General features: G+C 35.8%; 1 protein-coding gene across 1 annotated transcript in view; it reads right to left on the minus strand.

Annotated features, from left to right (window-relative positions):
• PROS1 (protein S) overlaps positions 1 to 15,409 on the minus strand; it is an 83,794-nt gene that overhangs the window by 1,379 nt on the left and 67,006 nt on the right. Inside the window, 5 exon segments of the mRNA XM_003783936.3 lie at positions 2,434 to 2,659; positions 4,926 to 5,074; positions 8,828 to 8,996; positions 10,307 to 10,474; positions 13,449 to 13,638. Of these exon segments, the coding sequence (XP_003783984.2) occupies positions 2,434 to 2,659; positions 4,926 to 5,074; positions 8,828 to 8,996; positions 10,307 to 10,474; positions 13,449 to 13,638 (902 nt within the window).

The raw sequence follows: 15,409 nt of genomic DNA on the forward strand, positions 1-15,409 counted from the left end.
TAGCTTGCCAGTACAATGAATAATGTCCGTACTTTTGGATGACCTCATAGCATTTGTTAAGAATCTCTTTCAAGTCTAGCTGAACATCATAGATTATGCCATTATCACAAAATTCCTCAGAATCACTGATTTCCCCTGAGTTTGTTAATTTTTTAAAAGAAATTTAAACTGTACTTTGAGTACTATTGATAATTTACCCTTTTCATGGTTTACACTCTTATCTGAATTTTCAGCACCTCTCAGATATTACTCACTCTTTCTGTCAACAAATCCCGCCTGAAGTCAGTCAGCAAGTCCTCAGTGCTACTGCTAAATCTTGAAAGCATTAAAATTTTGATATTTTTACTTCTTTTAAACACTTTCATTGTTTGATTTTTGAAAATTGCATTTAATTATTTTTGGAATAAGGCAGTAGGTGGATTTCAATATGCAGACGGTACCAAAAAATGTATTCACATTTAGGAAAGGAAAAAAACTGTAATAAATTTATAATACTCAAGTCATGTTTGGCTCTGCAATTACAAGAGGTGCTCAATGTGACACATCTCCCTCTTTTGTCATAAGTATATGTTGAGTTTTACAAATTTAATACAGTTTTTTTCATTTCTTAAAATGTGTATACCTTATTTTGGTACCCTCTGTAGTTTTGACTTGAATTGAAATAATACTCCTTAATAATTAACCATCCTAACTACTTACCTATCTATCTATGTATCATCCTTAGAGTCTTTTTAGTTCTATTTCCCAAAAGCCCAGATAAAATTTCCATATATAGGAAACCAAGACCCTGAACAGTTAAAGTAATACAATACAGGGTATTAGAAGCCCAGATATCAAACTCACAATTATCCCCATGAGAAAAACCTGTACGTGGTACCTGAAAATGCTTCTAAAGAACTTCCTGCCTCATTTTTAGTTTTTTGCAATTTCAAATAAAATTTTGGTGCTAATTCCTATTTTACAAAATTAAGTTAAAGGTCAACCTGTTTTTCTTCCAGTTTTCCCCATCTGGATAAATGGAATCTCCATCCACGCAACCATTCATGCTAGAGATCCGAGTCACCTTTGCACCTGTCTTTTGATTGTTAAATCCTAATAATTTGGTTTCTCACATACATTTCAAATCTACTCCCTACATACATCTCCGCTGCTGTCACCCTGTTCCAGCAGCTTTCTCATCTGCAAAATGGGGATACTAATAGACCTGCCTTCCAGGACAATTTTGAAAATTAAATGAGTTCATATATTTGCAGTGCTCTGAACACTGGCCAGACCGTTTGCTATGCACTAGCTGATGGTAGTGTAATTATTGTGATTACTGCTACTTCATCTGGGCTAATTCAATAGCTTCCCAACTCATCGCAACTGTACCCACTTTTGCCTCTCACTTATTCATCTCTATCTATTATGCAGAGTGAATTTTTTAAGGTATTATATGAATATGCTACTTTCTGGTCCAAACTTCTCAATGATTCTGTCTCAAAATAAGACTCAGGTCCCAGAACCACATCCGCAAACTATTCCCCCACCCACTCAGTTCACGGCCTCATGTTCCACTACCATCCTCTTGCTTGACGTGCTTTAACCAGACTCCTATAGAGTCCTCAAGTTTCTCATCCCTTTTGTCCATCTTTCCCTCATATGGACCTTTTACCTGCATATGAACTCTAATCCCTCTATTCTTCCTACCACCTTCTTAAATTTATCTAACTCTTCAAATATCAGATTTAATTTTACTCTCTTATTCAGAGAAGTTGTTCCAGGCCTCCCCTACCATTGCGAGTCATGTCCCCATTTTCAGACTTTAAAGCATCCCTACTCTTCCTCTATAGAAATGACCACAATTTTAATTATTTTCACATTTTCTTAATCAGTTGTTTAATGTCTGCCTCTGCTAGTAGACTGTAAAAGCCTTAATTGCAGGGACCATATCTATTTGTTCATTATTATGTCCTTAGTATCTGGGATATAAGTTCTTAATATAAGTTGGATAAAAGATAGATGAACTGAATAATGGATGAATAAATATGGGATAAATTATGAATGAATTGGAGAATAAATATTGAACTTAAAAGGCTATTGTGAGGGTTAAAGGAAATAATATATTCTTTTTGCATGTTTTTTTTTTTTGGCCGGGGCTGGGTTTGAACCCACCACCTCTGTCATATGGAGCCGGCGCCTTACTCCTTTGAGCCACCAATATATTCTTTTTGGCTAGGATATCCAAATGCACCAAAAGTTCATCAGTTTCAGTTCACCATTTAAAAAAAATGAATGCACCAATAAAATGTCAGTACAGAACCCCAGAGAAAGAATAATGAACACAAATTTTTTTCTTCCCCACTGATGCTTCTTTGCTAAAATTATATATTAAAAATATTATCAATTTGATTTAAAATATATTTTTCAAAACTGAAGCTAGTGAGCAGATACCTGGAATGCCACCCAAGTAAGTGGCCACTGTTCCTTTCATTGCTTTATCCAAGGTGGCAAATTGTCTTTGAAAGTGTTCAGAGGAGATGATATCGTTTTTAAGAGGAGTCCACAGTTCTAGAGCGTTTCTGTTGACTTTCAATTCAAGATCTGATTGTTGATCAGAACACAGACTCACAGCCTCGATCCGAGATATTACGGTATTTTCAACAGATACCAGAATATCCTGAAAAGTAATGCAGGGACCCAGTGTAAGCAAGTACTAACAGTAATGCCGCTTAAGAGTGACTTTGGAGTTTCTGACATTCAAAAACTGAATTTTGACAAAAAAATATGATAGAGTCCCCAAGTTTTATTGGAAAATTACTAATTAACATAATAATCACAATTTAAAAATATACAGTAGTTCTTATAAATTCTAAATTTAGCTAAAATATAAATGGATAGTGACATCTAAAACTTCAATACACCAATAGAGTTGTCTTACTAACAAAAGGAATCTGAAGCAGTGTCTTAAACAATATCTTTTCATTTATAAGGATTCCTAGTTTCTTTTGAGACAGAGCCTCAAGCTGTCTCCCTGGTGCTGTGGCCTCACAACTCACAGCAACCTCCAACTCCTGGGCTCAAGCAATTCTCTTGCCTCAGCCTCCCAAGTAACTAGGACTACAGGCCCTCACCACAACGCCCGGCTATTTTTTGGTTGGAGTTGTCATTGTTGTTTGGTAGGCCCAGGCTGGATTCGAACCCATCAGCTCTGGTGTATATGGCTGGTGCCTTAGCCACTTGAGCTATAGACGCAGAGCCAGGATTCCTAGTTTCAAAGTAAGCATATGTATTAAAAATAGGGAAAAGACTTGGAAAATTTAAAGAGCTTTAGAAAGCACATGCCAGGCCAGCAGGACTAGGAGGTTTGTTTGTGCCACACAAGCTGTCATATAGAGGAGGACCCAAGAAAGAAAAACCTGGGATTGCCAGCAGTATGTTACAGAGTAGTTTCCAGAAGATTCTCAAAAAACAAAACATATTCAATTTGCTAAAATTTTCAAATTTAAATTACTTAAATTACTGAATTTGTTGAGAGTGGTCTGTACATGTAACATACATGGTACAGAGGAAATATCAAAAGTAACAGAGAAAAAAATAAAATAAAAACTAAAGAGACAGGTATCATCATGCTTCCCAGGTGGTAGAAAGATAGCCTGAACTGTTTACTTAGGAATCCAAGATACCTATGTTAAGTGAAATGTCTGTATTTCATAAATAGAAGTTATTCGAAGAAATCTGTTATCGTGTTATGTATGTCCGTTATCCTTAAACTCATTAAAAAAGGTGGTCAAGTGAGAAAATTCTCCAGAATGATCAATGGTTTGCAGAACACTAGTATGAAATATTATATACAGACCTTGAGAAGAAAATCTGGTGTGAAAAAATAAGAACCATGGAGATGAACATAGAAAGGATAAAATAAATATCAAAGACACGGAATGCATAAACTCCCCCACGGCACAGATGTAGTGAAGATAGGAATTCCATTTTGTTTAAAAAAAACAACAACATGCAAACAAAAAAAGAAAAATTGAAATCGAAATGTAGAGAGGTCCTTATACTTGGAGATTAAAAAAAAAAAAAACAACCAGAACTCAGCAGGACCTCTTTAGGTTACTTACTATTAACCACTAGAAACTCCCCCAACGCTGCCCCAATCATCTATTAAGTTGCAAACAGTGTCCTTTATTATTACTCAACTGTATGTGTTTTTCTAACAGCTACTGCAAGCATCTAACCCAACGCTGGCCTAAACAGAAGCTGCTTTCTGTAACTTGGAATCCACTGTGAATGACTTAAGGACAGGGGTATTAGCCTCTAATGGAAATCTGAACAACTGAGATCTTCTGATAACTCTCATGTTCCCTTCTATCTAAGACATTTTGCTGTTCTTCCTCCTAATTTCAAATAAGAGTTGCCAAGTGGACGAGTTTTACTTTAATCACCTTTCCTAATTTACTCCTGAGAGAAAAGATTAAGAGTGCAAGAAAGCACAAAGCATTATAATTAAGCACTGAATATCTGAGAGTGGATCGTAATCAGATTCACTTCCTACAGTGCTTCAGGGGTTCAGAGGAAGTGTGGATTTCTGTGTACCTGTGATGGCTCCACGCTGCCTGAGTGAGAGGCTGCCTAATCTTACCTATAGACGTAGAAGATTCTAGAGAAATCTAGAGAGTCTGCCTAATCTTACCTAGAGACGGAGGTTTCCCAGTTCCCCGTTCCTCACTTCTTGGTTCAGATCATGAAAATAAGCCAGCAAAAAAATAATAATAATGAACATATTTTGAGTTCTTAACTATGTGCTGAAGATTGTGCCAAATACTTCACATAAATTTCATCATTTAATCTCCAAAATAGCCCTTTTGAGGTAAGTATTACTATTATATCCATTTAAAACTGCAGAGAAAAATGAGGCTCATATAGGTTTAGAGTTAAGTTACCTGAAATTTTTCAGAGGTGGAGTCCACCAAGGACAAGGCAAAGGGCACTGTGTTACCAGAAACCAAGGCCAGCATAACACCAGTGCCCGCAGATGGGCGAATATTCAAGGTCACATTCACTTGCCAACCTTCAGCATTGGTTATGTTATCTGTTTAAAACAAGGAAACAGAAGCAGGATCAACGTACTCTTAAAGGGCATCAGAAGGAAGTATAATAATCTGATTAATATTCAAAGCCATCTTTGTGTAATACTAAAGATTTTAGTTCTCTTTCTTAATGATCTACCATGGTTTTGTTTTTCAGTGCAGGCAAGTAGAGCCCCTTCTGTCTGGGGTTCCTAGAAGAGAATTCTAGAGTGTGGTGTTAAGGATTATAATAAATTTTTCTTGTTTGCTCTTTAAAACCTCTTCCTCCCCCCTTGCATGTCGACCGATGCTCAAATCTCAGAGTGGTCATATTTTAAAGTACACACTTAAAAGGCAGTCCAACACATTTACTGTTAATTTCTGTGGGAAATTTGAGTATAGCTGCCATCTCTACCCCAACACTTTCCATCTTACAGCAATGGGAAGAATAAATATGATCTATATACAAAGGGGAGGTGGATAGTTTGACAGCACAGAATTAACTTTGACATCAATATTAGTTTTAAAATTAGAATGGGGGCTCTTGTTCTCCGATTTTCTTACCTTTGTATATAAGATTCTCTTTCTTAATTACTATGTAAATAGCTTACCCCTCTAATGTGCAAGCTCTAGGAGGTACATGGTTGCACCACCATTTTGTTTTTCAAAACAGTCATTCAATAAATATTATTGAACTAATTATGGTTCTAGAATAATTAGATTCCTGAAAATGTTAGCTCACCATCTGAATGAAGACTCCCTCATTTCATATGATGTAACTTATAAAAAAACCTAAATACTACCTCAAGCAATTGAAAGGGTGAATGTGAATGGAGAAAATAATTTTTCTTTGACAAATGTTGGTCCATTTAGTCACATATAATGCTACTACATTTTTCTTCGTAAAGCTATGCAGAATCTTTGTAAATCCCATTCAGAAGAAAATGCATAATCATTGTGAAATAAGTAAACTTAACACAGGATATTAAGAAACTCAAACTAAAGTGAATATGAAAATATATAGAAGTTATGTAAAATTAAATATTAATTACATAGGAAGTCACTTTTAAGTTATCTGTAAATAACTAATTACTTATGAAAGTAACCTTTTCAGGTACAATACAACTTTCCCTTTCATCATCATGGGCTTACTTTTTTCTCTACAGTGAATCATCTCTCCCATTTATGACATTTTAAGAAAAATCCTTTATGTGCATCACAGAGCTACAGTTAAAGGAATTATGTTAATTTATGTTAGGAAAACAGAAATTAATAATATATAATTAATAACAGTAATTATTTTTATGGCTATGAATAAACACATTTAAAATATAACTTTTTATTACAGGATAGATACATGCATATCAGAAACACATTAATTTATAATCAAATTGTTAGCAGCTCAAATAACGAACTAAAACACAAAAAGACAAAGAACTCGATAATATGATTAAAATGTGAAAATAATTAGTAAGCATGGAGAGATATTCAAGTTCAGTAAAAAATAGACAAATAATATTTTAAACTATAAAATTTAATTTTTAAACCATCAGATTAGAAACATATCTCAAACAAACTTTCTCGTTCTGTTGGTGGAAGTATGATCTGATAAAAGATCTTTGGAAGAGAATGTAATCAAACCTGTAATGAATACGTATTTCCACAGCCTTTCATGGAGATGATGAAGTACATCAGGATGAGCACCAGGACGTGAGTTCAAGGATGTCCACGGAAGAATTACTGGTAAAGGTAAAAGCCTGGGGGCAGCCAGGCAGGACTTCCTGCTCCAGCTGTAGGAACTGCAAAGAGCACTAGTCCCGCTCTTACAACAATGAAACCCTAGTTGTCTGCATAATCACAACTTTACTTGAACTCTTGAAGAGCTGAGATTGCAGAGCAGCCAACTAACCAGAAACCTTAAAAAAGACAGATGCTTCCAAGAACAGCCAGGATGAGAACACTTTCTTACCCAGGGCAGATACCACGTGTCCCACAACTGGAAAAAAATGATTTAGTAAAACTTTCAACAAATTTCTAAACTCTGTGTTTGGGTCAGTTCGTGAGTTCAGAAATCCTAGAAACTGGGGACACGAGGGAAATTCATACTTAGTCATAGGCTCTTCTCCACAGACTTAATTAGGTGCTCAAGAGGAGACTGGGGGCAGAGAAAGAGACCAGAGAAAGGCTCCTTCCTAGCATGGTCCTGAGAGTAGCACCAGCTGCAGGAAAAGCAAAAATCTCCACTCAGATCTTTCTCTGTTTCCTCTACACAACAACAGCCTTAGAGCATTGGGGGAAAGGCCACAAAACCTTCATCAGGACATATATGAAGACCCACTGCACCTACTGCTTAGAGAAAGGGAAACAGAAAAAAACAAACTAAACCAAATCAAACAAACCAAATAAATCACACCCCCGCCCAACTATTTACCATGGAGGAGGATTAGGAAACCATCTTGAGCCCTGATTATTAGATATTTCCCCTGCTGGTGAGGGCAGGAGAAGAGAAACAATAAAAAGTCCACACCCATGAGACCTAGGACCCAGGGACTGAATCCGAACCAGAACAATAGAGAAACCTCTCCTGGCCCCCAGGCCCTCTCTACAATGTCAACAAATGTCAAGTAGCAAGTGAGAGCACTCTGCCAGGGTGGCAAGGCCAGGGAGGGATACTTTCTTTTTTTTTTGAGACAGAGCCTCAAGCTGTGCCCCTGGGTAGAGTGCCATGGCATCACAGCTCACAGCAACCTCCAACTCCTGGGCTCAAGCAAGTCTCCTGCCTCCACCTCCCAAGTAGCTGAGACCACAGGCGCCCTCCACAATACCTGGCTATTTTTTTTTTTTTTTTTTTTTGGTTGCAGCCATCATTGTTGTTTGGCAGGCCTGGGCTGGATTCGAATCCCCCACCTTAGGTGTATGTGGCTGGCTCCTTAGCCACTTGAGCCACAGGCGCCAAGCCAAGGGATACTTTCTTGAGGCATATCATAAAGGGAATACCTAACACTGAATTAGCTGCCTTTAAGAAAAGCTGAAAATCAAGTCTAACAAACCAGCTCCTATCCTAAGCAGAAGGTATTATTAGAAGATTTTGAAACCTGGAGTACACTAAGGGTAACCCTGGCAACAATAAAACTCAAGGGTCTCAACTTGAACAAAAGAAGTTCTCAGATCCAGTCAAAAAAGAAGTCTAGTCAGTCCCAGAGGAAAAAATATATTATTTATGCCACTCTCTACATGACAGATATAGAAGAAAAACAACACACAGTCAAGAGACAAAGCAATCACCATGACCAGACATAGATACAATACAAGTGAAACTATTAGACAGGAAATTTAAAATGATTGTGGTGTGTATGTTGAAGGCTCTGATGAATAAGCTAGATCACATGTGTAAATAGGGAATTTCACCAAAGAAGTAGACATTTTAAGAAAAGATCATATGCAAGTGCTATAAATGAAGATGAATCCATTAATCAGTAGACTCCGAACAACTGAGAAATCAGCAAACTTTGAAATAAGTCAATCAAATTTACCAAAACGAATCAGTCTATATACCAAGCAACTTTAAATAATAACATAAGCATATTCAATTGTATTTATATTTTTTCCAATATACTGAAAGAAATTATGAAGTCTATAACACTATGAATAAACCTAAGATTATTCTAAGCACATGGTAGACACTCAATAATGTTTACTAAAGGAATCGTTGACATTTATCAATAATAATTTTAGTCATTAACGAGAAAAGAAAGATAAAATGGGAAATCACTTACTATAATCAATGGCAAATTGAGCAACTCCAGAACCAGGATAGTAGGAGCCCTTCTCCACAGTAACAAAGCAATGCTTGTTTTGTTTTTCTTGAATAATTTCCTTTACTCCTGAAGCTCCTTGCTCCATCAGATTCCAGCCTCTTATACACCCATCTAAACGAGGGTTAATCTAACAAATGAAAACATAGGTCAAGGGGTGCATTTTAAACTAAGTCAAATAAGTGGCTTATTTGATTATGGGCATAGGTTTTCATTCAGAGAAACAATCCTATATTTGATGACATTATAAAATATTTCAAATATTTCAAATTTTATCTAAAGTTTTCTTTTAAGAAGTCCTTCAGACAGTCTTTTAGGAAGAGTGAGTTTATGCCATCACAGGCCCTCAGTGGGATCCTGTTGATTTTTAACACCTCAAGCACCACTTGCCTCTCCTCAGTCAACTTTTCTGCTCTCAAGTTCTATATTTGCTTCTACTTATAAACCTGGCTGTAAGATGCTTTCTGTTTTCCTTGAGTTTCATTCACAATATAGGCTAGTCCTACCAATCAGACTCTAAGCCACTTCAGGCACAAAAGTATGTACGTTCTGAAGCCTCCATCAAAGCATCTAGCCAGGTTCAAGACGTGTAGTAGCTATGTCATAAATGGTTGGTTCTGTCTGAATAATTTATGTTATTTTTAAAGTGTCTAGATTTATCAGTTTCAATGAAGAGGCATATTCATTTTGACACAGATTAACTAATTCAAGTTTAATATCATGTCACAGAAATTTCTTAAAAGTTAAAGTAACTGAATTGTCATGAGTGAAAGATGGATATAAAATAGTCAATATTTAAATTAAATTAGCAAGTGTATCTGGCAAGGCTATGATTTCAAATGAAAGTTTTAAAACTCTCCAAGGACAGTAATAAGTCACTTTCATGAAACCTGTTCTACAGTTATTAAACAAACGTCATATTCAGAAAATCATTTGTTATATCTAATTTCAATTTATAACAGATTGTAGCTATACCCTCAGTAAAGTTTTTTCTTAATAATAAATTCCACCTTTTGTGCTATCCTTGAAATTTCACATTTCTCCGGCCTGAACATAGACCTGAGAAAGTCCCTTGATTGACTTCTACCAAATAATGTAATTTTAGACTCCAACATATGTATTTACATGTGTATTTATTGGCTAAGTGTAAACTATTTATACTGAATTGACACTTGAAAATTTAAAAAAAATCTACATTTCCCTGAGTAATGCTATGGATTTAAATGAGCACAAGAATACCACATTCATTTTTCATTTTCTTATTTCTTTAATGTAATTTCAAGGGTCACTAATCTTATTTTTCCATGTTCTTACTCCAATTGTTACACTTGGAATGTTTAACAAAATAACCTCTATTGATTCTCAGAAAAACACATCTTCAAACCCATTATAGGCAAAAGGAATTCATCCATGATGAATGATACAAACTCGGATCATTACCGATCTAATGAGTGAATTCTCCACTTTTCGAGGGAATCCTGCAAAGTATACTTTGGTTTCCAAAAATCCATTGGTAGGCTTAAAAAGGCTTCCAGGTTTATTTATATTCATCACAGCTTCTTTAGCTATTTTGACACTGATACTATTTTCTAATTCTTCTACAGACACCTACAATTAAAAAGACAAAAATTACCAAACAACCAAGCATTACTGCATCTTATTTGAAACACTGGGACTGAAAAATCCTGTCATCATTCCAATAAATCATTTCCCCAAATAATCATCTTAATGAAATTATTACTTTGTTCCCACACATTTGAAATGCCAAACTATGTTTAATGCAATAAAAATATGTTTTAAGGTGATAGTGCTTGATCAAAAATTAAAAACGTCATTTTTTCAAGTTAAAAAGATCAGTGTCATCCTATTAAAACATTCAATTAAGTGTTTCAATCCTAGTATGCTATAAAATTAACAGTTTTCTAAAGAATGAGCCATTCTATCTGAGAAAAATTTGAAGTGCTCTTATTTTGTAATCGTTTGATATGGCACATATGGAATCAATAATGTAAGTTCTTAATATCTAAGAGAATCAGTATGTCCAGTATTCTGCTCATTACACACAAATTATCTTTTCTTTCAAAAATCAAAAGTGATCGATGCCATCAGGAAGGACATATGTAAAATTAAATTGGAATTTTCCGACTTTGAAGGACGGCTGGGTTTAATAAAAGAAGGGTTGGAAGAAAGGTAAACAAGAATAAAAAAAAAATCCTGCCTTAAAGGGAGTTTAAAGAACTATTGCTGCAATCACGGCACGTGAGACCACAGCACTCAGAAAGCACATCCTCCACTTAGTAGTCAGTCTTGGAAGCCGAACGACGGGCATATAAGACACCATTATGGGAAGGGAAAACTATCCTCAGAAGTAAAATTTAATACTGCTTATAAAGTGGGTCAGCACTCCAGCCTGAACATAGCACTCAGCAGCATTTTACTCTGATGACAATTCCCTCCTGTACACCCGGTCTTAACTTTGCCTTCAGGACGTGACTCTGGTTTGCTCCTCCCTCTTCATCCCAACTACTCCTTCTCAGTCTCTTTTGCTGGATCCTTCTCTTCTTCTCAGCCTCTACTCACAGCCCCGGAGTTCAGGCCCTAGAGCTTCTCCCTTTAGCCATGCACGTGCACATTTTCAGGGAGATTCCAGGACCTCGCTCTAGGGCACTTAGAATATTTGAGGATGGAGAGCACTTCGTTTCCTGACAATGAGTAGGAGCCGTGCTGGTGTAGAAAGATGCTGGGCATGATGTGATACACAGGCTACCCCTGTACAGTAAGTAACAAAATATCCAGTATCCTGAAAACCTTCGGGAAATCTCCACTATATAGTCACGCTTATAACTATCTGAGTTTATGTATATAGAAATACAAAACAGTTGTTGCACCCTGTTAGTATTCATTAAATTGTTCAAGAATATAGTAATTTTGTCATTCAAGGACATAATGATGTTTACTTAGATCTCTACCCAGAGTTTCTTACCACTTTGGAAAATTAATAGTACTGAGGGCAACACCATTTACGCACTTATGGTATTTGAATTGTTAATTCAACAGCCCAGCACTTTAATTTAAGTATAGAAGAAAGCTATGAAAAGTATGATAGTTGTACTTGACTATTTATATATTGAAATACCTTTTGTAGAAGTACTTTCCCCCTCACCATGGCCCTCAGGGCTCTATGATCTTATTCCAGATCCCATTTCTGATCTCATTTCTAACTACTCTCCCCATCTCTCACTCCGCCGAATCTATGCTAGTCTTCGTGGTGGCATTCCTCAAGCACCAAAGGCATCTTCTCCCATCCTCTCCTTGTGTACTTGCTGTTCACATAATAAAGAATTATTGTAATACCCCTTTTTATTTTTCATGCCGTGTCTTCATATCTCAGCTTAGATGTCATCTCCTTAGAGATGTCTTTCCTGAATCTACATGCACACTATCATCACACTCTGCCAAGCCTTGCCTGGCTCTTCTTTTTCCTCAGAGCATTAATGACTAGCTTATGTATTTATTTGTTCATGCATTTATTGTATGTATCTTGCTACAAGTCTCATTGTTGGATCCTTACCTTTTGGAATGCGGATTATTACATAAAGTGGTCAATGAATGAATTATGCTCCAATTACACACTTCCCATTTAATGGGAAGATTGTCTTACATTGTATTCGTTCATAAAGCAGCATTAGCTACTTATCTCTGTGGTACTAAGCTCAAGAGCATGGAAAATCTCTTGCTATAGCTCTGTGCCATGAACTCAGGAACCTAGCGCTTTAAAACTGCTCATTAACACCTTATTAAATAAATGAGTTCATGAGTGCATAAGTGAAGGAATGAAAGTGTTTGGTGATGACCTGACATGGCTTCTCAGCGCAGACCTCTCCCAGCTCCTGCAGGCAGAGAAGCTTTCTTTAGAGCACCACCCTCTAACGTGATGCTGACCTTCTCTCAGCTATCCTCTGCTGCCAGCAGCAGGGACTTTACTGCAGAAAAGACTTCTCTCCACTGTGGACTAGCAGTAATCTCTTCTCCAGGAAAAGTCTCATTTTAATTCAGTTGATTAAAGTATTATTCTCAATTATTCAAATAAAGGCCATTTGTCGGATTATATAAAAATGCTAGTTTCTAAGCACGTTGACTGGTACCCACCCAATTCAAAAGATTGAATTAACTTTTAAATTTTGTTACTTTGTTCATTTCTTTTAAATTTTGAAAATACTGGTAGCAATTAAGGGTAGTATTCTTTGATCGGTGGTCCCTTTGCAGGAACTATCAGGCCTGCTAATAATGCCTCACCTATGAGAGAGTCACCATGGTCACCAAATGGCAGCCACTAAAAAAGGCAACAAGTTAAACACAGAGTGATTCAAGCGAACAACGAAAAATAATTTCAATTACAAGAAATCCTAAATACATTAAACGAGGATAGCATGTTTCGGGGACGTGCTGTGTGTGGAATGCACTTCATATAACATCAGATAAATCCAAAGCCATCGTGGTTTGGTATCACTATAAAAATAAAATATGATTTTATGCAAACAACATCAACATGAAATGATATTCATGAAATCTACATGCGTACCATATTCCATAGACCATTATTAATAGCTTTGCCTCCAGTTATGATTTTGGCTGTATATTCATTCTTAAGCTGAATTTCAATTTTCCCATCGCGAAGTGCAATCAGGAACCAAGCTGAGTGATCGAGAGATTCTGCATACAGTATGACACCTTCTGAGTCATATGTCCGGAAATCAAATTCAGCCGAAAATCTAAACAGTGGACAAGGAGAGATCCTTACTAGGTAGTAAGAAATATGCAAAGCTCCATGTATTAATCTGTTTTTCTTGTATTGGAAAACAGTAACATGTTGAAATAATAACTATTTACTCCCTGGAATTAATGAAAGAGAAGAATTAGACTATTCATGTATTGTCTCTGGTTCCATGTGTGTCCAAAATCAATAAAGTTATTATATTTTGTGGCTTATTCTTGAAGTGTTTTTTTTTTTTCCCCCAGGGAACAGATGCTTTGGTAATTTCTCATCTTTTTTTTGGCATACATTTTGAAGACATATTTCAAATGCTGTACTTAATACAAGTATATAAATACTAGACATATGCCTCTCTCCTGGAGCCTTTTATGTGCTATACACCTGACATTAAGATGCGAGGGTTTCATTGTTGTTGCATCCATAAGTTATTAGTAAAAGATGTTACAATTTCATGATTGGTTTATCCATTAAAGGCATATTTTCCCTCTGATTTCACATATGTCCGGAAAGAATTACTCACAGACATCTACAAGATAGAGTCTGGACGATTGCAAACATAATTAAGCCTTCATATGTGGTAAGGAAGGTAAAGTCAGAAATTTTAAAATCTATTAGCTTGATTTCAAAAGCACTCTAAAAATTCTAATTGCATAAATAGCTATAGTAGAAGACACAGAAGGAAAAGCTTAAAAGATACAGTCTGGCCATGTGTTCGGGGTATCTGGCAATGATAGTTGCTATTAAGACTATATATATATATATATATACACACACACATATACATAAAGACTATATATAATACTTATGCAATTATAAAAAATATATATGTATATATCCATTATAGGAGAGGAAAATCTTAGGGAGGCTGGATTTAAAATAACATATGTTGATTCAGCATTCTTAAAACACTTTAATGAGAATAAGCTTTAAAGTTTCCAAAGGACTAGCAAATCAAAACAATGGAAAAAAGACAAACAGGGAAAAGAAAAAATATTTGTATAACTATTAGTCATCTGAGTTTAGTTTTTAAAAAGGTCATTAAGTTTAGCGAATCAGGACTTCAGATATGAATAGTTGTAAAATAAGGCAAGAATCCAACACTCCTGTCCTACTGTATAATAAATCTAGAGGCACCATTTGCAATGGGGTACCGAGGGAACTAAAAAAGGGGATAGAATAAACATTTTCATCTTTAAAATGTGGAGCATAGGATGTTGGATGAATAACAATGTGGCAGGAACTTACTGAACTTAGATCGTATAAAAAAAGAACCATTTTGCTCATAATAAGGATGTCTATCCTCTTTTATAATTATCCAAGAACTTTGCTGATTGAAGCGTGCATTATCTGGCCGAAATCCAAACCTGTGCATGCTCAGTATCTTCCCGAAGTTGATCCTATTATGGAGATAATTCCCTTTTCTTTACAAAATCATGCTAAAATGGCTATTTCAAAAAGTCATGTTCTGCATATTTAGTTTCTGGAATATATCAACAGCATACGGATTCATTACATTGGGGAAGAATTCATTCTTTTTCAGAAGTATTGTAGAGTGGAAAAAAGGGTGAATTTGTTAACATTTGGTTAGGGGGAGTATTAGATCATGGGAAGCAGAGATAAGGAGTTCAGGAGAAAAGAAAAAGTACTAGCTGTTTTTTTGTGTTGCTGGCAGGTGGCCAGTTTATAAAAATTCATCAAGTTATACACTTAATATGTGTGTACATTTCTGTACATAGATGATACTTCAGTAAAAAGTTAAAATAAATAAT

Source organism: Otolemur garnettii, unplaced genomic scaffold (assembly GCF_000181295.1).
Source record: "Otolemur garnettii isolate 467f Iridium unplaced genomic scaffold, OtoGar3 scaffold00009, whole genome shotgun sequence".
NCBI lineage: Eukaryota > Metazoa > Chordata > Mammalia > Primates > Galagidae > Otolemur > Otolemur garnettii.